Here is a 26,861-nt window from a genome sequence, read left to right as displayed (position 1 = left end):
TAAAACTGCTCCCCTAACACTGATGCAGTGCAACCAACAGTCATGTGCTACACAATATTAATACACAGGTAATGAGAAATTAATGGTGCTTTCATACAAAGAAAAATCCAGAGGCAAATCCTGAGAAAGCTATAAACCCACACTGATGAGGAGGTTGTGCTGTCTGGTGATCTTTTGGGCCACACCCACTGAATTCAATGTATTTAATTCCATTCCCTGCAACATTAGATCTCAAAGGTACAATCTAAAGATGTACATGCCAGTCAAAAGCTATAATAATGTCTCTAATCAAATGTTGCATTTGAATGTGTGGTTTACTACAATGTATTCTAAAAGAGTTACTGGCAAATAGTTCTGATGATTTTTTTTATCTGGTACACTTATTTTCTCTTTGTGAAATCAATGATATCAAAATGTATGTACATCTTTACCAAGACAAGATTAAGTCAATGCAATGAAAAGCACTGTACTTTTGTAATTCTGCCCAATAATTCTTTTTTGTCTAATGATACCTGTATTAGAATCAATGTTCATTCCAAAGCCTATCGCAAGTCATTTACACTATAACCTCCACTTAAACAAGTTATATATTTCCATGATGTATTGGGGGAAGTAATCTCTGCTCCAACGTTAATGAAAATAACATACAATACTTCATAAACTATGAAATATAATTTTAAACAACGAACAAATTTGGCATTTTCAAATATAAAGGATTCAAAGCTACAGAAGGTTACATGTCTTTATTAAATTAAGTTCAATATGCAGAGACTGCAATCAAACTGGCATATCGTGTCTTGCTTATTAATACTTTCAATTCGTGATGCAGCCCTACCACCTTCTTGCAAAATATAACTATGCCACTCCCTCAATAACTCATGCTGTGATAACTCGCAAACCCACTTATAATGCCGGGTCAGGCGTGGATCCCATTTTTTTAACCAGACAATACCAAAAAAATTTATCCCTATTTGTTGATCTTAAAGAAAATCATGATCAAAACTGGTAACAGAAATTCTGATATTTTCATCATCGAAAACGGAAGACAGAACCTGGAAATTTTAATCAACATTATGAAATATCAAATTTAAAAGTAAGTCATAAAATATGTTACATTTTCTTTACAAATGACATTCTTAGTCCACCATAATTAACGATCAATGAAATTTAGATCAATGAAAATGTCACTTACACCTAGTGGAGGCAGTACTTTAATATATAAATACCAATTAAATAAAAAAAATTATCAATTAAAATCTGTGCTCTAGCTCTATCTTTAAGTTTCTTTTAAGTGTAATCATCATAAAAGCAATGTGTCCTCTTGTAATTAAATGTAAAATGTGTCTATCTACCATAACAGCTATGTCTGCAAACGTTTCTCTGAGAACCTAATTAAGTGCAGACTGTGTTTTGATATTGGACTAATGGAAGCATTTGTTGTATTGTTGCACTAAATAAAAAGCAGGTCTTCTTTTCTATTATCATGTTATCTTTTGACTCAAATAAAGGAGGTGAAATAAACAAAAAAAGTTAAAAGGCATAAAATCCTACATATTTAAGAACCAGCAGTCCCAGTTGTATGTCAGGTAATTCATTTCAGCTGATCAATTGAACACTATTATAAATGTTATTGTGTATGTGATCTAATTAAACTACCTTATATCAACCTACTCTATCATAACTGTGATTAAAGATAGCAAGGCAACCAAGCGAAATGTGTTCTTCGTAAAATAAAGAGCTTAGTTTCACAGATACGGACCATTGTGGGAAAAATGAGTTTCAGAGAATTCCTGAATTCGCACATGAGATATCCTCAAGGATGATAAAAGTTTCACTGTTACTTGCAAAGAAATCACTGCATCTATATTTTACGAACCGAACAATTCAAAAATTGAGTTTCGATGTAGATGATTGTCTCTCGAATTTTTTTAATAAAAAGGAATCTTGTTTGTTAGTGTATCAACAGTTAGTCTGGTTCGCTGCTTTGTAGACTCCTTGTTTCGCAAAATACTATTCTACACCACTCTGGGAACCAGACTAGTCAACAAAACAAAAAGCTGTGATGTAATAGACAAATGTTTTCACGTACCGTGTTACTTGTTGAAAAAAGATGGAATCATGTTATCAATCTTTCAGATGTTGGACATTTTGAAGAAAATAATGCAATTTATACAGAATAATCAACAACTTCATCAGAAAGAGCACTTTATTGACAATTATTCTCGACACAATTATAAAACAAGGATTCATTTATTAAACAGATCAGTTCCCCCAACCCCGCAGTTCTCTGGCTGTCTAGCAGTTTTTTTTAGGTCCCTCAGTAACTCACACTGTCGCTTATAGTGCGGTCTATGTTTTTGGACCCCAATGTGTGCAAGTTATCAAGAGAGATGTGTATACAGATTTAAGTTGCCCTCTGTTCCCAAAATGACATTTTTCCTCCCCATATACTCATCTGAAAACAAACCAAATTTACAATTCTGTTTAATGTGCAATCTAACAACAAGACAAATCTGGCATGTTTGGCTTTGAACAAAAGCATCTTTAAGCTGCACAATTTGCATGGTGTTGTCAGATGCTGATAAAAAAACTTACCTATTCTGCATGCGTTCTAACACAAACTTCTGACAACTGACAAAGCAACATGGGTCGACTTCTCCATCTTCACGGCAGATTTTATCTGAAAAAAAAGAACATACTATCTTATTCATGAGGAATATTGTTCACCATTCAACACCTTCATTTTAATCTGAAATCAATAAATTTAAACTTGTAACATCAAAATTTTTCAAAAAGGGCAATTTATAAAACTCTGAACTATAAAGAAATATAATATCTGCAAATACCATAATAAGCACAGAGACAAACACACAAACACACAGAAACATACACACACAGACACACTTTTGGTGAAAACTAGCAAAATACTATACTTATTTGTTTTAGCATGCCCAGATTACTCACAAACTGACTGTAGCATAAGAACAGGTGTGGATCCCATTCTGGGTTATATAAAAAATAGCCCCAAATTTGGTCCCTAATGACTGAATATGAATAAAATTGCTATCAAAATTGGTAGATGAAACCTTAATATTCAAGTACACAGTGCAAGTGTTGATGCTGACTATTGTATTTGATAATGCTCAAATTCTTACAGATTTCAACTGGACTAAATATACTGACATGGTATAGTATTTCAAACCAGGCAGAAAAATTCACTGCCTGGGAGCCATGACAACCAAAACTTCATGCTGGGAAACCATTCATCCCCATGTGAAAGCCTGGTTGAGCAAACATATATAAAAAATATGTTAGAATAATAATGGAAGTTTATATTTTTTTCCCAGCAATAACATTTGATTGTTAAATTGTCCATCTTGGTACATTAGAAGGGTACCCAAATTAACTCCATCTAATTATCTAAAGAGTATGGGGATTTGTATTGGCAGGAAGCCACATTAATTGACATTATCTAATTAAGCACTTGCACTCCCTACTAGCTCCTTAGTGTGAACCCTTTAAGAAACAAAACCAGCAAATGTTCATCTTTGGTCAACACACTAACACATGTAAATGGTATTTTTCATCTTTGACATGACATAATAAGTGGCTGTGATCAAATGGTATGCTTTCCCTTTGGAAGACATCGACACAAACCATGGAGGATGTCCTATTTATTTCCATTGGACAGAGTTCCATCTACTCTATGCTGTTTAAATATATGACAAAACAGCTGTTGAATAATTATGATTACAGCTGTCTGAGACATATGCAGTAATTTACCAGGCAACCAGAAAATTGTGCTGGGCAACCCAGTTTTTCAAAGCTGATTGCAATGGCACAACTATGGTTTTTCAAACTTTTACTGCCCCTGTACCCATATATTTGCCGGATATACAATTTGGTCTTTAAATTTAAATATGCTTTAGATGAAATACTAGATTAAAATGCCCACAATGTACATACGTATTGCTTCATTTCTGAGATCATCTGTTACGTTGACTGGATCTGAAGCGTCCTGGGCCAAGTACTTGGTGAATATCGTCACTGCATCCTGTTCGATGCCTAAATGAATTAAATTGCCACATGTAGATTTCAATTGTTTTAATAAATGCAGGCACAAATGAACGAGTCACCTAATGAACACATATAGAATAAGTTTAATAAAATAACCTGAAACAAAATGTGCAGGACTATCACTAGCTGTACATTCATTCCTTACCCCAAAACAAATATTGCCAACCACAGAGTGACTGATCCCCCAATGGATTGCTGAATCCAGGCAATCTCACTTTTTGTCTTTTGACTCCTAAATTCAGCTAAGAGTTGCTCACACCTATGTGCAGTCCCTGTATGAAATTTGGTGAAAAAAGTAGCAGGAACGTGATCAGTCACAAAGAAATTAAAATCAGTTTCAGCTCCAATTAACTTTACCTCATCTTTTAACTACCATAATCATTTAAGACTATATCGCTTTAAGTTCCAAATTAGACAATATCATTTCAAGCTCCAGATCAGACTCTGTTACTTCAAGTTCCAAATTACTATCTCTTGTGTGCTGAGATAAGGACATAAGAACAGCTTACTTATCAAATAATGGCGAGAGTGATGAAGGAAACCATAATAACTTATGTCCCCTACTTTTCACAGGACGTAATGGAGTGTAGTTTGGACATTTTGTAGAGAAAGGGATAGGTAATATAGCTAATGAGGTATGGTACATGTATAGGAAGACATTACAGGTAAGAATACAGACATGAAGGAATAAATATTGTATAAAAAAATTGGTTCTTCTGGTATTCATTTAGTTCATTCACCTGAAGAATTTGATTATTTGTAAAAAAAATTATGGCATACCTTAAGAGGAATGTGTATTGTGCAAAAATTTGCAGACATAATTATTAAACCAAGTGTTTTACCATGAGCAGACACGGCTCTTCACTACCTGCAGCATGATGTGTTCTAGAACTGAAAATTTACTGGGGAAATTTCCGTAATAAGCAAAAGGAAGGGACATTTTCTGAGCACAGGAGGGGCAGATTTAATGAAGGAATAAAGGCAGGGCTTCAAAATATAATTCTAGATTTTGAAGCAATCAGTTTAGTTCTTGACACAATGTTTCTTAAATTAGCATAAATCAAAGTCATGTATCCTATAATAAGCCCTGGAGTAGTGTTTGAGTACTCAAGTGAACACTGGAGAAGTGTGCAAGTACTCAAATTTACCTGGAGTAGTGAGTACTCCAGTGTACCCTTGAGTAATGTTTGATTACTCAAATGTGTCCTGGAGTAGTGAGTACTTGTTTGTACCCTGGAGTGGTGTATGAGTACTCTAGTGAACCCTGAAGAAGTGTGCAAGTACTCAAATTTACTCTGGAGTTGTCAGTACTCCAGTGTACCCTTGAGTAATGTTTGATTACTCAAATGTGTCCTGGAGTAGTTACTACTTGTTTGTACCCTGGAGTGGTGTATGAGTACTCAAGTATAGCCTGGAGTGGTGTGAGTACTCTAGTGTATACTGGAGTAGTATATGAGTATTCCAGTGTAACCTGGGGCAGTGCATGAGTATTATAGTGTAGCCTGGAGCAGTGTCTGAGTATTCAAGTGTACCCTGGGATGGCAAGTACTCTAGTGTACCCTGATTAGTGTGTGGGTAATCTAGTGTAAACCAGAATGGTGTGACTATTCAAGTGTACCCAGGGATGGTGTGCAAGTACTCCAGTGTACCTTAGATTAGTGTGTGCATACTCTAGTCTACCATAGAGTAGTGTGTGAGTACTCTGCTGTACCCTGGAGTAGAGTGTGAGTGCTTCAGTGTACCCTGGGGTAGTGTGTAAGAATAGGTACCATTTGGACATTCTTGGGTTCTATGTTGAAGTCTGCAGAAATAATGTGATTGTCAAATGTTGAGCAGAGCTGATGATTTTGCTGCTTTAAGGAGTTTTTTACCATCTTTGCTTGAAATCAAATAAGAATTAGGGAATTCTCATGTAAAAAGGACAATATACAAGTCTGACAATCAGTGACAGTTGATATTCTGCCAAACAATGATGTAGGATGTTGAAAATCTAACTCTGCAACACTTATAATCAAACTTAAACAATGCTATAACAAATCTGTTAGAAATCTAACAATATTTAAGAGTTATTGTGCATAAACAAAAGTGATCGAGTCAGACAATCTGGGCGATAACTCCACTAAATGATGACACAGACTGTTGACAATACCCCACTAAATGATGGCACTGAATGCTGAAAACAGAACTCCACTCAATGATGGCACTGAATGCTGAAAACAGAACAAACTGAAGAATGACACATAATGCAGAGAACATAACTAACATGCTGTTTCCAAAGCCATATTAGCACTTACTTTGTAAAATATTATTATCGGACATAATTAAATATATAAATAACATGCTGTGGAAAAAATATAATTTATCTAAACTGAAAGTATTACTATGTATGTGACTATCATTTTTCATCATTTTCACTGTACATTTTCACTGGTTGGCAGTTATGGACCCCAATTACCACGTTATAACAGCAGAAAGCTGTACCCTTTTCCCCTGCAACAACTGTATACTGGAATTCTCTGCCTGAAACTGGCTGTACTACTGACAGGCATGGATCAGTTTAGGTTGTCAGTCAGAGCTTCCATCTAATGTGGATCAGTTAAGGTTGGCAGTCACCAGTTTCCAACTGACATGGATCAGTTTAGGTTGGCAGTCACCAGTTTCCAACTGACATGGATCAGTTTAGGTTGGCAGTCATTGTTTCCAACTAATGTGGATCAGTTTAGGTTGGCAGTCACCAGTTTCCATGGGGCCCCGAGTGGCCGAGTGGTCTAAAGCGCTCTCCATTACGGATCACTGTCGTCTCACCTCTGTCTGCGTGGGTTCGAGTCTTGGATTCGGCCAATGTGGGTATGTGAGAAAGCTTGCCAGTAGCTTCTCGTGGGTTGGTAGTTCTTTCTGGGATTTTCCCAGGTTCTTCCTCCACCATTAATACTGGCCGCCATGTATAGCCTATCGTGTGCTGAAAAATGGCGTTAAACCCCACAATAATAACAACCAGTTTCCAACTGACATGGATCAGTTTAGGTGGCACTCTACAGTTTCATATTTTGCATAGGAATAGAATTTTAAAGAAAAAGAACTTCCCTGGATTTCCTCACTGGTTATACTGGCTATTTAAAAAAGACCTTGTATATCTTAGGTATAATTCAAAGAACCTTTAATTCCCTTTATTTTGGTGTATGATTGATGGGTGTAATATGGGTTATAGAGTATACAGCTTGGCCTTACTCCAGATGTGCACCTTTCAAAAAAGTGCTAGCTCCACTTGATCATTTTCACTTCCTGAACTTCAGAGGTAAATTGTATAAAAAACAGCAAATAACTTTTTTCACATTTTATATTCTTTTTCTTTAAAATTCTAACCCTATGCAAAATACAAAACTGTAGAGCACCACCTTAGGTTGGCAGTCAGCAGCTTCCAACTGACATGGATCAGTTTAGGTTGGCAGTCAGCAGCTTCCAACTGATGTAGATCAGTTTAGGTTGGCAGTCAGCAGCTTCCAACTGACATGGATCAGTTTAGGCTGGCAGTCAGCAGTTTCCATTAAAACAAACTTGCTAACATTGTTGCTTTATGTTATTTTTAACCTGCATTTAATGCAATGTAAATTTTAACTTTACTGATTTTTTTCCACATTTTTCCATCAGTCATAAATACTTTTACCATTTCTACTAATATCTTATATGCTCAGATGATCAAACTACAAAAATCCCTGTAAAGGTGTACAGTTGTGTATTGAGATATATAGTAACTGTTGTGAGACAAAAGTGGTGGCCATACCAGATGTCTGAGTGACAACATTTTTACCTTGGGATGAATGGGGATATAAAATTTCATGACAATCCTCCAAGTAGTTTGTTTAGAAGGAGTAGCGATAACAAACATATGCTAACTAATGGATGGACTGATCAAGGACAAAAAGCCATCCTGTAAGTTCTTATTGCCCATAATCAGTAGAGCTAAAACTGGACAAAGGCACTCATCACTGCACGTTCCAAACCACCTCAACCCCAATATTCACCCCACCCCCAGACAGTAACCCCGGGGTCATACTAAAAAATACATCAAACATACGCTCATCTTCCTGCTATGACTGCATAAAAAGAGCTTAGTCAGAAAATATTTAATAATGTCAAAGTAATTGGAGACTTACAGATTTGACCCTTGACACCCTGAAGTCATGGAAGGATTTTAGGAACCAGAGCCACATAAGTACACATTTTGGAATTTCCTCACAGCAGTTGATAAGACATTAATAAACGGATGGGCTGAGGTTATGACAATATTTCTGATTCTTTCAAAAACATCATGGAGAAGAATAGCATGTTTACATATTGATGGCATATTCACACAAGCTTACAGACACCAAACAAGCTTACAGACATCAAACAAGCTTACAGACACCAATCAAGCTTACAGACACCAAACAACCTTACAGACACCAAACAAGCTTACAGACACAAAATAAGCTTATAGACACCAAACAAGCTTACAGACACCAATCAAGCTTACAGACACCAAACAAAGCTTACAGACACCAAACAAGCTTACAGACACAAAATAAGCTTAGACACCAAACAACCTTACAGACACCAAATAACCTTACATACACCAATCAAGCTTACAGACACCAATCAAGCCTACAGACACGAAACAAGCTTACAGACAAGAAATAAGCTTACAGACACGAAATAAGCTTACAGACACCAAACAAGCTTACAGACACCAAACAAGCTTACATACACCAAACAAGCTTACATACACCAAACAAGCTTACAGACACCAAACAACCTTACATACACCAAACAAGCTTACAGACATGAAATGAGCTTATAGACACCAAACAAGCTTACAGACACCAAACAAGCTTACAGACATGAAATAAGCTTACAGACACCAAACAACCTTACATGCACCAAACAAGCTTACAGACACCAAACAAGCTTACAGACACCAATCAAGCTTACAGACACGAAATAAGCTTAGACACCAAACAAGCTTACAGACACCAAACAAGCTTACAAACATCAAACAAGCTTACAGACACCAAACAACCTTACAGACACGAAATAAGCTTACAGACACCAAACAATCTTATATACACCAACAACCTTACATACACCAAACAACCTTACAGACACCAAACAAGCTTACAGACACCAATCAAGCTTACAGACACGAAATAAGCTTACAGACACCAAACAAGCTTACAAACATCAAACAAGCTTACAGACACCAAACAACCTTACAGACACCAATCAAGCTTACAGACATGAAATAAGCTTACAGACATCAAACAAGCTTACAGACACCAAACAAGTTTACAGACACCAAACAACCTTACAGACACCAAATAACCTTACATACACCAATCAAGCTTACAGACATGAAATAAGCTTACAGACACCAAACAACCTTACATACACCAACAACCTTACATACACCAAACAACCTTACAGACACCAAACAAGCTTACAGACACCAAACAAGCTTACAAACACCAAACAACCTTACATACACCAAACAAGCTTACAGACACCAAACAAGCTTAGACACAAAATAAGCTTACAGATACCAAACAACCTTACATACACCAAACTAGCTTAGACACCAAACAAGCTTACAGACACCAAACAAGCTCACAGATATGAAATAAGCTTACAGACACCAAACAACCTTACATACACCAAACAAGCTTACAGACACCAAACAAGCTTACAGACACCAAACAACCTTACATACACCAAACAAGCTTACAGACACCAAAGTTTTAGATTTAATACTGAGCATTCAAATTTATTGCTCAATCTCATTTAAGTTGTGAGTACTCTTCAAAACAAGATTTAACAGCTCTAATTACATTATCAAATGTTCAAAATAGATACTGAATGTCTTTTAAAAAAATTCTCAAACAGCCAGGACGTTGTTACTTACTTCTTTTCAATTTATCTGCTAATCCTCCGACAGTTTCATGTGAAGAGTTCGATGTAGGAGCAAGAGTGGATTCAGAATCTGTTTGGTTAACTATTACACAAGAACTATCCTGTTTGGGATTGGTTTGTGTATTGCACTGTGTTTCTGTGGGATAAAAAGTTTGTCCAAGCCCAGGCACTGACGATTCAGAATCATCAATCTTCTTTGATTTACACTTGTCAATTGCTCTAGAGTCACTTGCAGACTCAGCTCCTGAAGTTTCAGAATGTTCACTGTATTGCACACTTTGTGGAGTATTTCCTGAATGCGAATGTGCACCTGCATCATGACTAGCTTGAGTTTTTGATTCTGTTGCTACTATCTGACTAGATTTCTGCACATTACATTCAACACCATCCAATTTAGGAGCTGCTTCCCTGGCTTGGATAAAATTAAATCCCTGTGGAATGCTGGAATTATCAGGTTTTGCTTGGCTTTCAGACAGCTTGTGAGTAAATGAGCTTTTTCTGATTTTATTGAGAGAATGGGATCTTATTCGAGACCAGGTGGAAGCTTGAAAACTCTCTGCATCCAGCCAGAATCGTATAAGCTGTCCAGCTTTCTGTGCCTCCATGAACCGTATAAAATGAGGCAATGCATCTCTATCATGGATGATCTCTTGCAATGTTTTTGAAAGTCGTGATGCTGTCTGCAAAGGCTCATCTGTATCCTGAGAACTTATCCCTGTAAGATAAAACCAAGTGATGTCAAAATGATGTGCAAAGAGAACTGAATACAGGAATTATAAAATATTTTGCTGATAATCTATTTGGTGCTTTTCGTTTTCAATGAAATAATAATCAGATACGTAGCAAGATCCACACTGGACTCAAACTTTAAGAAAAAGTGATTTTTCTTCCCACTGAAAAAAAGCAAAGTGGTGGCAAACATATTCATTCCACTATATATATATATATATATATATATATATATATATATATATATATATATATATATATATATATGTGTGTGTCAAATAATATTAAAAAGAAAAAAAACTAATTAATCTTTAATAAAAAATGTTCAACAAAATTGTTCTTCAACTCCATTTTTACAAAACAATGGTAACCTCAAAAAGCAGATAACTAAAAAAAATCAGGAGAAAGATGTCAATGTACAAGTCCTCTCATCACACTTTTACAAGATGAAATTTTAAATAAAGTTATTTCTCTTCACAAAGAAATCGACCTAAAACCACCAAAAGTAATAATTCTCTTATAATCTAGCTGCCAATGCATGGACTCACTTCTTCAAGTTCTATTTTTGTATGTTTTGGTGCAAATCACATAAAGTACAGCTCACATAATTTTGTTTGGGCTTTGCCATTCATAACAATGGGGCATCCTAGGGGGTATCAGTGGTCCCATTCATAGCAATGGGGCATCATAGGGGGTAGTGGTGGTCCAATTCATAGCAATGGGGCATCCTAAGGGGTAGGAGTGGTCTAAGGCACTCACCTTTACAGATCACTCATATGTCACCTGCATGCGTGTGTTCAAGTCTCAGCCTGGCTAATGTGGGTATGTGAGAAACCTTGCCAGTAGCTTCCCATGGGTTGTGGTTTTTCCCAGGATCTTTCTTGGTTCTTCCTCCACCAAGTATACTGGCTGTAATGTAAAGCCTATCATGTGCTGAACAATGGTGTAAATGTTAAAAACGAAACTCAAACACAGCAGTGGGGGAGTGAAAGAATGGAGAGAATTAAGACAACATTCCTCCCCCATCCCTACACACCTGATGGAGTTGTCATGGCTTCAAGCTGAGAATATCTCTGCATACCAAGCTTTTCTGTACTGCAGAGTCTGGGTAGTTTCAATAAAGGACTCACGGTACTAATTCCACTCCAATGGTAAACATATGGAAACACTATCATATTCAAAATTCAATAACTTAAAATTTATGGGTGCTGATAATAACACCTATAATTCTTCATGCACATCTAACCTTGGTGCAAGCTTATGTGTGAGAACACCATATGACCCGTGGCACTTTGTTTACATACATGTGCATGAAACACGTGTTACTGATTCTGCACCAAATGAATCAGGTGCCACTTTCAGTATTGAGTACTCCAGATTCAAGCCTGTAAAAATGCTAAAATTACATCAGTAGAAATTTGTCAATATTTTTTTTACATTACATATAGGATAAGCTCTCAAAAGATATTTTTCCTAAAATTTTAATTTTCATTATTAACCAATTATGGACCACCAAACCTGTAAATACTCTATTATTTCTTCACCCATTTCTAGACTGGTTCACCGTTCTTCCGTATAATTAGTACCGTGTGTCCTAAAGTGCGTGTAGTTTCCTGTTTATGACCCAACCAAGCATGTCTTAAGAGTTTCCATGACAGAGAGAAAAAGAACACAAACTAGGACACAGACTAGGACACATACTAAGACACAGACTAGGACACATGCTAGGAATTAAATTGTCACTGCCCTCATTAATTAACAGATGTTTTTTGTGTTTTTATAATTTTTCCAAATAAAAATTTACGTAACATTAACACCATGCCAATGACATGTAAACTTTATTAATACAAAAAGCATCAAACTTCCAGGTGTTTTAAACTGTACTTTATCAGAAACAGAGATGCTTTCATGTTCTTTATTTCCACTGAAGTTCGTCTGATTTGTGGATTTTCAATCTATTTTAAGAACAACCGAGATATTTTGTATTATCTCTTTGACAAGAATGATAAACAAACATTAATCCCTGTAATTCAAATTAACATGTGAATGAATATAAAACATAATCACACAGGTTCCAATACTTTTTGAATGCAATTTATTTATGTAAGAATGCTTATTTTCTGACACTAAATGTACATGATCATTGTCAATTCAATAAGTGAATATGTACAGCCTGTCAACAAGGTCATCTACAATTTCTTTTGACATCTGAACACTGCATTAAAGAGGAGAAATTAAAACATTAGCCTGCATAGTTCTGGCAGTTGCTGCATAAAAATGAAAAATATTCAACAAAGTACAGTCCAGGAAATGTACAGGTCATAATGATTCAGTTCAATAATAGGCCTCTGAAGCACAACCACTTTAGCAAGAAAGTCAGAATATCTGTTATAAAAACTAACAAACATAAAAATCCCATTCAGAAATATGCAATAAAGGAAAGGTAAGTAGCCAATTACCTAGGTGAGTTGCAGTACAGAATAAAAATTTATAATGATTTCCGATGCCAGCAAAATGGTTTTAAAATCCTATTCATCCTAGAAACTGAACGCTAATCAACTATCTGGCAGAATGACTGTAAAGAGAGAAATTCCAAAGTAATGCTGAAGAATCACTGTGAATCTAACATGAAACAAATTTAAGGACATCACCATATCCATGGTCAAGGTTGCATTTGTATGTTGTTGAGTTGACTATGAAGTTTTGTGAATCAGTATAAACTCATATTGATCAATGCCAGGTGGAAGAAACACCCCATGAGCTAAACTCTGTCAGATATTGTCTGCTCACATTAAATAACCTATATTGCCCTACAACTGCCAAGTTTTGTGTGCAATTCTTCACTTTTACATTTTTAGAACTTTACTTTTAACAAACAACATACTGTACAAAAGTGCTTTGAAATGCCGACTTATATACCCTACAACTGCACATACTGTCAGGTGCAGATCTCAATAGTTTCAAAGATATGACGCCATTAGGTTTCAGCTGCACCACTTCTGTCATCTGGGACATGATTAAAATTCCAAAATTGTTTACACAATCTGCACTCATACTATTATCTCTGACCCAAGTTTCAAGTAACCAGCTGAATAATGTTGGAGTTAAGTGACATTACACATGTAAATATGTATGTACAGACTGTAAAATAAGATCTCAGCTCCTCTTCACATCCATGGGGTTAATTACTCGTCTTTTACCTGAATGAAATTACAACTGATTAAGATGTGGTTATCAAGTGTACTAATTTGTTCCAAGGCTGGTTAATAATGCATAAAACTAATGAACATTTATATCATTTTTCAAGTTGATATGATAACAGTACATAATGTTATGGCCATAATGAACAAGAGACCCAAGCAGGTCTGAGACTGCCCACCTGTAAGACATCTGCCATATAGACAAATGCAAAAAGCGTTGGCCAAGAAATCTGGGTCAGTAAGATGCTTCCTACTGAAATTGTTTCCAATGTTGTTGATTGCAAATGACATGAAAACATCTGTTTCAAGATTTCTCAAGAATTTCCATATATGATAACACATCAGTATAATTTATCCAATACTGAAATGCCCCTTTACCAGTATGCTTCATGACAAAGGTGGCCAATAATAATTCAGCAGTTTTTCAAGATAAAGTTTTTCAAAATATTTTCTGCATTAAGCAGTGAAATTGGCATCTTTGAAAAGAATCTGAAAGCCCTCTTTCCTTTCTGTCAAATTTGATCAAATTCAGTTAAGCAGTTTTGAAAAGAAGTCATTTAAATATTTATTTGTACAAGCAATGGCCGTATTAAATAACAGATCAGCATTATCTGTATAATCTGAAAGGTCTTCATGCCAGGATGCTATCAATCAAAATTGGTCAAATTCTTTATAGTGGTTTAGGAGAATCTGTTTCAAGCTTTTTCTATATTTCTTAATGGCAATCAAATTTGATGGTGATTTTAATAACACCTGATGGCATATCAGCATCATTGGTCTTCATGCCAGGATGTTTTCTAATAAGCTTCAGCAGTTTTGGATTTTAAGCAACAATGGCCATATCTGATGGCAGATTAGCAACATATGTACAAATGCAGAAGGTCTTCAAAGACACTATGCCTTGTCAAATTTTATTTAATAGTTTTGGCAATGAAGTTGTTTAAAAGTTTTTCTATTGTATGTAATGGTTCTAATATGTTTATGGTAAATATGCATCATTTGTACAAATCTAAATGGTCTTCATACCACGATTTTTCTGTCAAAACTGATAAATTCTACTCAGTGGATTTGGAGACATTTCTTAAAGGCTTTTCTTTTGTTTTTTCTTTGCAAAGAGCTTTTTTAAATTTTAAGCAACAGCTGTCATGTTTGAGGGTAGATTGGCATTATTTGTACACACTTTAAAGGTCGTCTGCTGGGATGCTTTCTGCCAAAATGTGATCAAACTATGTTGTTCAGTTTTGAAGAGTTGACTAACGGGTTTTTAATGTATTAGTAATAACAATCATATTTAACAGTGGATCAGCATAATTTATACAAATCTGAAAGCCCTTTGTGACAGTATGCTTTGTGCCAAATTTGAAAATCGGACAAGTGGTTTTTGGTAAGTGACAACAAGGTGTGCTAAGAAATGACCCAGGAAAATTCTGTTGTTTTACACAACTTCACATAAAATCAATATAACTTTGCAAATGAAACTGAATAGCTATGTTTCTTCCCTTGTCTCTCCCAGTCTCATAATAAAAATTACCTAAATCTCCTGGATCACTTTCATCAGGTGTAGACAAATTTCCTTTTCTAGCAGAACCAGCACCAAAGAAATTGTCTCCTATACCTGAAAAATTAAATTAGATGTATGTATTTATGTATGTATGTATGTATGTATGCATGTATGTATATGTGTGTGTGTGCACGCATGAGTTATCAAGACCTAACCGATACCATGACCAATGATCATGCAAATTTATTGTTATAAATCCTTGCGGGGGTAGATTGCACTTTTGAAAAAAAATGTCTAAATTTAATCATATCAATGTTACCACTGCACCAAGTCTGATGAATATTTCACAGTGTATGTGAATCAACTCCATTGAATAAAACTAAAATATTGCAGTTATCTCTAATTACTTTAGGTATTTGTGTATATCGCTGAGTAATATAAATCTCATCAGTATTTTTTATGTCTACCTCAAGAAAATATTCAAGCTGGATTTGATTTTTTGCCCAGAATTACATGTGTATCATCATACACCACTAGATTATTAATAGTCCATCAAGGTCATCTATAGTTGGGGCTTCATCAATATCGGTGATAAAATCAATAATATCATTATCATCCTTGTCCAACAATTTTGCGTTTTCATTAAAATCTTTAAGCACATTGTAGCATTGCTGATCATCTACAGATGGTGCCACTAAATATAACTTATCCCACTTGAGCCATCTCATTATAAGATTAAGCAACAATTGCATCTTACCAGACCCAGATGGACCTATGATAATTGCTCTGATAGAATTTGGTAGCAATGGATGATGCTTGACTGGCTCTTGATTTTGTGTCACAGAGAAATCAATGATATCCATGTTGTACAAATATAATAAATAATATGGATTTATACTGTGTACGATTCAGTGCATCCAGTGAATTAACAACAATAATAACAAAAACTAAAAAGCATGCACTTACAGGCAAGTGTGTGAAATGTGGTAAAATAAAATACAAATTTATATCCCTTGACAAGCCAAGGAAAACAGGTGGTGATATCACTGCTTCAATAGGAAAAATTACCAGGAGCTTCATGGGCTAAATACCCAGCAGAAAAACATCTTCCTGGATATAATTATTGTGGTCCTGGAACCCAACTTGATATCCGACTTGACGAGCGAGATCAACCAAGACATGGAGAGTTTCCAATAAATGCGATTGATCAAGCATGTCACGTTCATGATGTAGTGCATAAAAATAAGGATTTACAACAATGACATATTGCAGATGTCAAGTTGATTCACTCGTTAAATTCCATAAAAAATAAATCTCTCAGAGAAAAACATGCTAGGTTCCTAGCAAAATCAGCGATGAAAGGTAAACTTGTATTAGGGGCCAGTAATTAATCAGCCGAGAGGATATTGGAGGGGTTGAGAAGCGAGTAGTAAACTTGCTGATGCAGCAAATGTCACATGTGCTGTCACTGCAAATTGGTTAGCATGAAATGGCAAGATGGCAAATTTTTTTACCACCACCTAAACAAATTTAGTATGCACATTTTGATGTCAGCACTCCTAACTCCTAATGAAGTTCATCAAGCTGATATTTTGTTTTTACCACACGATGCTATTAAAACTGGTAGACATCAATCGCGCACATACAAATATGCGTTGACTGTCATTGATGTTGCAAGTAGGTATAAATAAGCAGAATCACCATCAACTAGAACATCAACTGAAGTTGCATCTGCTTTTGAATGAATTTAACAGTATGCGAAGGAAATAATTCAGAAAGACGAGATCTCATGAATGCATTGCAAGACTACCAAGTGTAATAGCTGCATTAAATAATGAACTTACTCTTGCTTTTTTTTAAAAACCAATTAATGCAATCATAAAAAAATATACCAATACGACATAACTACTTCTCAAAACAACCAGTACTAGGTAATGTGACTGTAAGATATTTATATGAACCTGGTAAACTTGAAGGTGGTAAAAAAAGAACAAATGATCTTTTTGGAGTGTGACAACACATACACTTTCCAGCGTGATCAGATCCACGGGTAGACCTGCAATCTACAGACTAGATTCAACTGCTCCTCAACGTGGATTTGTATGCAAACAATTACAAGTAATTCCTGTGGATACACAATTACCAGTGCATTCACTTTTGTAAACTAGTGCCTCAATGTCAGTTACATTCAAGACAAGTCAACATCACATTTTCGTGTGTGTGACCAAAACTACTATTAATTCTGTCTAATGTAAATTGTCTTGGATTAATATTTGAATATTGCCACATGACTGTGTTACAGCTTGCACAATGATTATTCTGTTGTTGTTTCAGCATCATGATAAATTCAGCATCATTATCAAAGTCACGTTTATTTTTTTCACAATGTTTATAACCAGTTAATCTTTTCTTACTAATTCATCTCCATTGCTAGCAGTATGATTATTATTTTCTGTGAAGTCTATGATAACCCACTGCAGCTGAGATATTTTTCTGACTCAAGACACTGCAAGATAAACTAAATTTGACCATTCAATACAATCATCAACAATCAAAATATTAGTATCCAAAATAGTTAATCCTTGTGAGGAATGAATCATTATAGCATATCCAAGCATCCACTGAGTTTTTTCCATTGTTAACACGCTCTCAACAACACTGTTATGAACTAAAACAATATCATTTAACACAAGATTTTGTTTCCTTGACTCTGTCAAGGACCCTGGAATTTCAACATCGATATTTTGCTGTCGAGTATCTGCTGCTCGATAACACAACGGTATGGGTAGATTTAAAAAATTTTCTTTTTGTAACTGAAATAATTGTTGTTGAAGTATATCACAAACTATATTTCTACTTGCAACTATCAAATCATCTGGTCTCAATAAATTCCAAAAATTGTTCATAGGAGTTTCTGCAATTATCTCATGCATTATTTCACATTGAATTTTACTTGGTTGTAGTATGATTAATTTCTTAAGCTCTCTTAATTCTGGATCAAGTGCTCTATGGTCATCAGTTATCTCCTCATAATAATCTACAAACTTTTATAGCCATTCATGTGGAGACAATCCAACAAATGGTAGTGGCTGACCATGATCACCACACATTATCACAGCAGTATTTTTTGTCAACAACCAGTCAAGAATTATTTGTAATGTCTCCAGTGACACTGTACATATGGAATATATTTTTCACCCATTCGTTCAGGAGTCCATGTATCTCCTTTCCATCGGAAAAAGCTGTGATAAGTATGAGATTTAACTCCTCATTCATGTGTTTCTCTGGTGAGTCTATGTGTAGGGGTTAACACAATTATATCAAGTCCACAAAATAATTCAACTGCAAGTGTTGTCTTTCCTGATCCTCCTGGTCCGTTTAAGTAAACTGTTTTATGTCTGGTGACAGGATCATATACCGATGGTGCAACATGATGGTATAAAAATATCTGATGAACTTAATCCTGACAAAATTATTTGTGATTTTGAATCATTACAACAACGAAAATTTGAAGATTGATATTCATTACCAGCAGAATACTGATTCATTAAGCTGATTCAACAATTTATGTTTCAATCTTTGGCGACAGTCAAAGATACAAAAGCTGAAGAATTTGCTTCTCTGGCATGCACGATTGAAAAAATTAGATCAGAAATATCACATGAATACGAAACATAAAAGACTGTGAATACACGTGTAAGACAACTGAAAAGGATTATGTCTGCAAGTTACTCTGTTACTAATGACTGTGAAAGTAGTAAAAATGTCACTAAAGGGGGAGTGAGAAAGTGAAAGTAGTGAAAACATCACTGATGAAAATGAAAGTTATGGCAACAGTAAGCGTTTCAGCTTTGTCTGGAGTAATGGATTGTGAAAATGAAAACAATGACAAAGTCACTAGTGACTCTGGTAACATCTAAACAGAATAATTCATTTCTGACTAGAGTAAAAAAATATTTCAAATATAATATTTATTCAGATTTATTCAGATCCAAATTTATTTTTATTCTGATAATATTTATTTTGATTCAAATTTATTTTTATTCTGATCATAATATTTATTCTGATTCAAATTTATTTTTATTCTGATCATAATATTTATTCTGATTCAGATTTATTTTAATTTTATTTTGTGAAATTATAATTATGTAATTTTCTGTTTTCAGTAGGATTTTCATTATTCTGAGTACCATTTACCCTAGCAAATGAAATCAGTCCTATAATTTATTGTTTTAAGTACCATTTACCCCAGCAAATTGATAATCAGTGAATAATATGATTTTTATTCAAATTATAATTTTATTCAGAATCAGATAATTTTTTTATGCTGATCAAATAAATACAAGAATGTGTGTAATTCAGAATTTGGTCTCTATTGCACACAATCATAATAATATGTTCTCACTGCAGCTCATTTAATTGTTCCTGCATTAACATTCTTAACATCACCGTATTCATCAATAATTTTATTAACACTAAATTTTTCTGTGTGAAAGTGTCAGTATTGTTCTGACAGCACTTTTGAGTATCTCTTTGTTGTATACAAAAACTCTCACGTGTTGATATATTATATATAATTCCCATTGATTAAATCAAGGAATAATTATTTGTAAAATGCCAACTTTGCCTCAGAAACATATTTTACAAAATCCTCCATGAACATGAAGATCTATATTCTTATATACAGATTTATATTCAAAACTACATGTCTCAAATCAAGACAGTGTCCGGTTTGGTCAGTAAGCTTGAAATGTATCCTTGATAATAAAAGATTATGACATTGCAGATAAACTGTATAATTGGGTTCTTGTACAATCAAATATCCAGGAGGAACCTGAGGCGTAAATGTATATAAAATATATCCTTGCTGGGCCTGACTGGATGTTTCAAGATCTACTTGATAGCTGCCATCAATTGCATCACATACAAGACTGCAATCCTTGATGTTATATTTACAATACAAGGTGTAATATGACTTCCTCCACCATAAGGATCATTGTTATACTTAAGTATACCTACTTGTGGTTTTATTTTTCTCCATGTGTCAATGATTTTGGGAATGTTTTCATCAATAAGATCGTTGACTGAATTATTTAGCTCGTCAGTGGCAATCCTGGTATTAAGAACATTGGTAATTGATTTTCTGTTATTTTATAGACATCTAGAAACATTTGCATAAAGCTTATGACCATTCCATCCAAATTTCTAAGTACAAAATGACCGTCACTAATCACTGTAAATATTTTGTTGTTTTACATTATTGTCATAATATTTTTGACACTAAAATATAAATTTTGTAGTTTACTGTTTACTTGCTTATGTTCAGACTTAATAACATCAGAATACGATTTAATTATTTCAATGGCAAAATATGGTTTTCTTTTTTCATCATTAGGATGATGAGTAAAGATATTTTAGTATCTTCATCAGTAACATAAAAAATCCTAGGAGATTCTGGATCAAATCTTCCATGGTTTATTTTTTTCGATATTCTGGAAGTTCTAAAAATATTTTCTTGTCTGTGGAGAAATAGACATGTTGTGCTTCTGGTGGCCTTTGATAGACAGCTGCTATCTCAGACCATCCTAACACACTTCAAATTGATGATTGATATATATCTATGGAATAATTTAGTGAATTTATTTCTATCGTGGCTGATAATGTTGGTTCATGAACAGTGATAGCTATTTTAGATTCTTTTCCCATAATAGATTTATATCTGCGCTGAAATTTATCATTGATTTGGTTGATTTCATTACCTGTGGGGGAAAACCAACAACTTGCCAATCGGAGGTTCCATCTGGTTTGTTTTATGTGCAAATACCAGTGAATTATTTGTTGCAACCCACCCAATGAATTTGATCTAATATTTGGCCAACTATGATATACTTGTAGTTGTGCTAGTGCTATTTCTTTCACTGGAATTGCAGTTGGAAAGTTAATGCTGAACTCAGGATTGGCTGAGCTTGCTGATATCGTGGTGTTTGAAGGAGTTGTATTAGCGATGATCTGTTGCAGTAATTCTTGCGATTATGACATTATTGTTAACTCCTGATTCTAAATGCAGATTTTCTAAATCAGACATAGATTCTGATACAGTCATTGCCTTGCATGTGTGTGTGTGTGATTTAGATTTTTAATGTAGCTTTAACAGTTTTCCGGTCATATTGCTATGATGTCTGCAGTGTGGCAGTTTATAGTGATGTCTAGCACTGAGGCATCATGCCAAATACATGTAGCATGATGTCCTACCCAGGCATATTATCCTGATCCCAGGCCGACTAGTCCTAACACTAACCTAATGGTGAGCGCCATGCAATGCAACTGTTAGTACATTTTTAGAAGTCTTTGTTATGACTCGGCCGGGGTTTGAACCCACGACCTCCCATATCCAGTGCAGACGCTCTAACCACTAGGCCACCAGAGCGGTCACCTAATTGTAAATCTTAATCATCTCTGTAAACTCAGTATCTGGTATTATTCCATCACTAAGGCCTGATGATATCAATGAAGATAATTTGGAGTATGCAAAGCATCGCTGTATGCAACTTTACTGTATAATCTGTTATGTATATTTTATTTAATTGATACTTGATTTAATTTAATTGTCTGTTGGTAAGTTTTAAATTTTTTTAATTTTAATTTCATTACATGTCAATGTAATATAATTTTGTTTACTAGAAAATTGATATTTTCCAAAAACTTCATTTTGACCTGAATCTTTTTATAAATGTCTAACAAAAGAATCACTTTCTAATTTTGACTTAGTTTCCAACCTTGATTCAGAAATCACTCAGACAAGTAAACAACTTTCTATTTTTATTTTATTTTTGGAGTAAAATGATTGGTTTTTATCAGGGTCATACTAGAAGTACATGATATTTTTATATGTGAACAGCCTCTATATCATGATTCTGGGTTTTCCAAAGTTGTGCAGTAGTGTTTGTGGATTTAAAAAGAACTGTAAACACATCTGCAATATAAAGGCTACAGTATACATCATCGCCTTCCATTTTTTTATTTTTCATCGGGACTCAAATTCATTGGAACTTTTCAATACATGTACTAGAACTTCTAAAATTTAATTTGTTGATTATTCTTGGATTCTTTTTGGATTTGATTCTTAAAACCATAAGTTCTTAATTTTTCATTTTCGCTGTGTTTTTCCAGGGAAATAAATTATTTGTTAAAGTTTTCAAAGCTTGTTGTTTTCACTCTATCTTTTGTTACTGTTTATTAGAGCCTAAACACGTAACATAAGAACTCATGGAATTTTGTATTTGTATGTGTAGATATTTTTCGCGATATTAAGAAAACCAGCAATTGTTGTTGCAGCTGAAACAAATTGCTATAATTACTGTTGACATCATTGTTATTGTTGATAGCAATACACCAGTTCCAGTGATAACAGTGGATGCTGAACAGGCTACACTATTAGGTCAACTACAACTACACATCTGTGATATTCTTTTTAATTTTACTGTACACTCATCAACAATATTTTTATCACTTTGGTTTGCCACTCATATACTTGATTGTATCTGTAATGTTGAACGTTGATTGGGGAGTTCATTATATTTTAAGTATGTGGTAGTTTAGCGGCTAATTCAAGACATCAAAATTAAAACAAGGGATTACCTTTTTTTTCAGGTTCCATCATGAATGTTCCCTCACTGTTTTGATCCAACATACACACAACTAATTCACATCTAGTAAACTCATTAATTGGATAACGCCATGGTACTGTGGTGGATATCGTAAATGTCGTAATACTGAGTACTGAGAACCTGTATAACCCGGTAGCCTCAGCACGATGTTTGATGGATTTATTGAGTGGTGACCATAATGATGATCCAGATGGGGGCCCCCGAGTGATGAGTGGTCTAAAGCGCTCTCCATTACGGATCACTGCCATCTCACCTGTCTGCATGGGTTCAAGTCTTGGATTCAACCAATGTGGGTATGTGAGAAAGCTTGTCAGTAGCTTCTCATGGGTCGGTGGTTCTTTCCAGGGTTCTTCCTCCGCCATTAATACTGGCCGCCATGTATAGCCTATCATGTGCTGAAAAAATGGCGTTAAACCCCACAACAACAACAACAACAACAATCTAGATCATACCATATATACTACACTGTCAGTAAAAAATTTATGTCAGCGAGCTTCATTTCCATAAATGATGGACTCCCAAAAAACCCATGAATGGTTCTGTTTATGTTTCTAAGAAAGTTTTAAAATGTTTGTACATAATTAAAATATTCAGATCTAAATGTGGTCATTTCATCATTGATTGTCATTAATGAGTTCATCATCAGAATGTTGCTATCATCAATGTATTTCTTCACTGCAGCATCATCGCTTGATTCTGGTTCTCCAAGACAAGTAATTTTATTATTACTCATATTGAGAGAACCAGTCATTGTATCACCTGAGGTTAATAAACAATCATTGATCTCAGTTCTGATCGAGTTGTCATTGCTGTCTATATATCTTTTTGTTACCACATAATCATCTGATTTTGGTTCTCTCACATTAATAATTGTATTTTTACTCATACTGAGAGCACCATACATAGTATCCCCAATTCTTCTGATACGTCCAGCAATTTCTCCCATGACTGATAGAAATGATTCCTCCGAGTTTTTACTTTTACCGTTTTTAGTAAACACCATTAATTTATCTTTGATGGCACCTGGAACCTGCAGAATAATATCTGTCAGCAGGCTATTGCTTGTCTTTATTCATCCTTGTTTATCTTGAAACACAACAACTTCATTTTGGTCCACAAATATATATATACAAGACTCTAAAGATTAGTGAGTTTATCCTTGACCTCATCAAGGGTTGCATATTTAGATAAGTCGCCTTGCTGAGTTTTACTCAGGTGAGAAGAACTTCCATAAATATCTAACATTATACTTTAAGATCTGTTTAAAACGATGGTGTATGGTTATACCATCTACTTGTATATTCGTGCACAACTTTATGAGGTGGTGTTGTTGATGACAACACAGTGTCGAGTACAGCAATTACTTCACAGCCGCATATTGGCAGATCGATTATTGTCTGTGTTGGTAATGTTGAATACTAGACAGGAGTGTTTTGAAGATCAGTGCTTTGCACTCTGCCGACACATTTTAAAAATTGTTTTGCTGGCACCAACCCATATGAATCAAAATAAATAATTCCATGTGAATCAATGACGTATTCAACCCAATGAGTACCTGGACCAGAACTCATATGGAGATTAATGATACAGGTTTCAACACAGTTTGGTTTTGGTAATTGATCATGCATAAAAACACATCTACAGTAAGTTTTTTATGCTTAATTTTTTTGCAGCATCAAGTAAATCAAAATTGGACATAGGAAGGAGACACTTTGCATCTAGTGAAGTGTCCTGGGAAGTCTCAGACCTTTTCCATACCATGAGTGGGGAGTTCCTGGTAGTCTTAGACCCTTTCGCTCTTTTCTGGAAGTTTTTATTCCATGACCTGTTGCTTTCTTTAGTTCCATCCCAGCAGCAGTTCCAACAGCACCAAGTGCAGCTGCTTTTGCAACAGCTGTGGCTTCATCAGCTATTAACGCTGGTATAGTTGCAAGAAGGGGAAATATACCACCCGTCTTGAATGCATCTTTAATGGCACCCATAGAAAGATTACCGTACATACTCACGTATAAGCCGAAATATGTAGGAAAAAAATAAGGCCTGAAAGAAGGGGGTCGGCTTATCTGCAGGCCAAGGTCCAAGTCTGACATTTTTAATGCTTTTTTCCCTCGATTTCCAGTATTTATTGTTTCTGTCAATCGCCGAAGATGAGATCAAATGCCTAATGATGCCACATGGCTCATAAGATTTGTGCTGTCGTGAAGTGAAACAAATATTTTTTTTCTAACTTAAGTGGTAGGATAATGAATGAAAAACATGTTTTAACGTACTTGATGTCTATTTGACAGATGTCCATCCACCAGAAAATGCAGCCATACATGTTATTTGATCCACGGTGGTACGTGTATTTTCCAAAAGAACCGCCATATTAGTAATCTCCAGTCAAGTATTTAACCCTCAGCTAATCAGTAATCATTAAACTCTATGGTATCGTACAAATGCACGTTAGCTTATTTCAGTGTAAATATGAAAAGAATCTACGTAAAAAAATAAAAGAATTACGATACTGAAGGTATATATGACAAACATTTTGATCGAGAGTAGAAATACATGTATGATAGTCTTAAAGGAACAATAGCGAGAGGCTCCATATGGGTTTGTTGCGCGCATGCTTAGGAAGGGTAAATAACAGGGCTATATACGAGTCAGCGTGAATAATTGTAAAACAATATAATTTGTGGGATTTCTTTGACAGGTGTTTTAGAAGTAATCGGCAGCCACAGTTTATATACTACTGTTGTTTAGTTGTTTGTAAAGCAAAGTGGTTTGTTAGCAGTAGAGTGTTGTACAATAGCTACCACATGCTTAATCTGTGGTAAATGCCTCGGGGATAATAGGTTTGTTTTGTCGCACAATGCCAATGACTTGACTAATACATGCCGACTCTCAGATGTATTGTTTAAAGAGATATGGTAGTGGATAGAATGGGTTTATTCAGGGGCTGTGAAAATGACAAAAGGCGGGCATTTAATGAGGCCGGACATCGATTTGGTCGCCAAGTGGGTAAAAAAAGCGTAGGACTCAATTCCATCAGAAATGACTGCAAAATCATTCAGAAGTGCTGTATCAACAATGCCATGGATGGAACAGAGGATGATGCTATATTTCAATCCGACAATGACGAGGAGAGTGAGAAGGAGAACGACACACTATCGGATGACCATGATGACAATGACGATGTATATGATGAAAGCACGCCCGTAACAGAAGCCGAGTTTCGTGAACTGTTTGGCGAGTCTGATACAGAGCCAGATTTTGAAGGATTGTAAAAGTGATAGAACTTTTATAATTCATGATTTTAGAATGAGGATTAATTAAATTTCCATTAAGACTTAACACTTTAGAATTGTTTTTATTTCAACATATAAATTAGCTTTCTTACTTTCATTTTATTTAATAATGTGATTTGCCTAAATAAACGTATTCAGAACTCACTTTGTGCATCTTGTGATGTACCAGTAGTCTAGAAATTATGGGTCGGCTTATACGCGGGCTATGCACTTTATAACAGTTTTACCAATTCAGTTGGGGGCGGGGGCGGCCTATATGCGAAAGGGCTTATATGCGAGTATATACAGTAAGTCTAATACTGTTTTTTTTTTTTTACTTTAGTTTTATTGAAGTGCCTGAGTTGACATTCTGACACTGATAATTTATTTTGACCATCTTCAATTTGTTCTTTTTTTAGTGATATTTTTTTTCCACAGTTCTTTGCTGATTTTGATCTGACCAGGGGTCAGAGTA

At 35.0% G+C, this 26,861-nt stretch overlaps 1 protein-coding gene across 1 annotated transcript in view; it reads right to left on the bottom strand.

Annotated features, from left to right (window-relative positions):
• The window catches only part of LOC149777195 (A-kinase anchor protein 10, mitochondrial-like), an 85,330-nt gene that overhangs the window by 45,661 nt on the left and 12,808 nt on the right, over positions 1 to 26,861 (bottom strand). Inside the window, exons 3-6 of the mRNA XM_089941897.1 lie at positions 15,481 to 15,564; positions 10,013 to 10,735; positions 3,967 to 4,065; positions 2,596 to 2,680 (exon numbers count right to left, since the gene is read on the bottom strand). Coding sequence (XP_089798023.1) covers positions 2,596 to 2,680; positions 3,967 to 4,065; positions 10,013 to 10,735; positions 15,481 to 15,564 — 991 coding nt within the window. The remainder of the gene's footprint in view (positions 1 to 2,595; positions 2,681 to 3,966; positions 4,066 to 10,012; positions 10,736 to 15,480; positions 15,565 to 26,861) is intronic.

Source organism: Sinohyriopsis cumingii, chromosome 18 (assembly GCF_028554795.1).
Source record: "Sinohyriopsis cumingii isolate HCF-2022 chromosome 18, ASM2855479v2, whole genome shotgun sequence".
Lineage (NCBI taxonomy): Eukaryota > Metazoa > Mollusca > Bivalvia > Unionida > Unionidae > Sinohyriopsis > Sinohyriopsis cumingii.
Note: the sequence above shows the minus strand (reverse complement) of the source record. Positions and strands in the feature narration are given on the sequence as shown.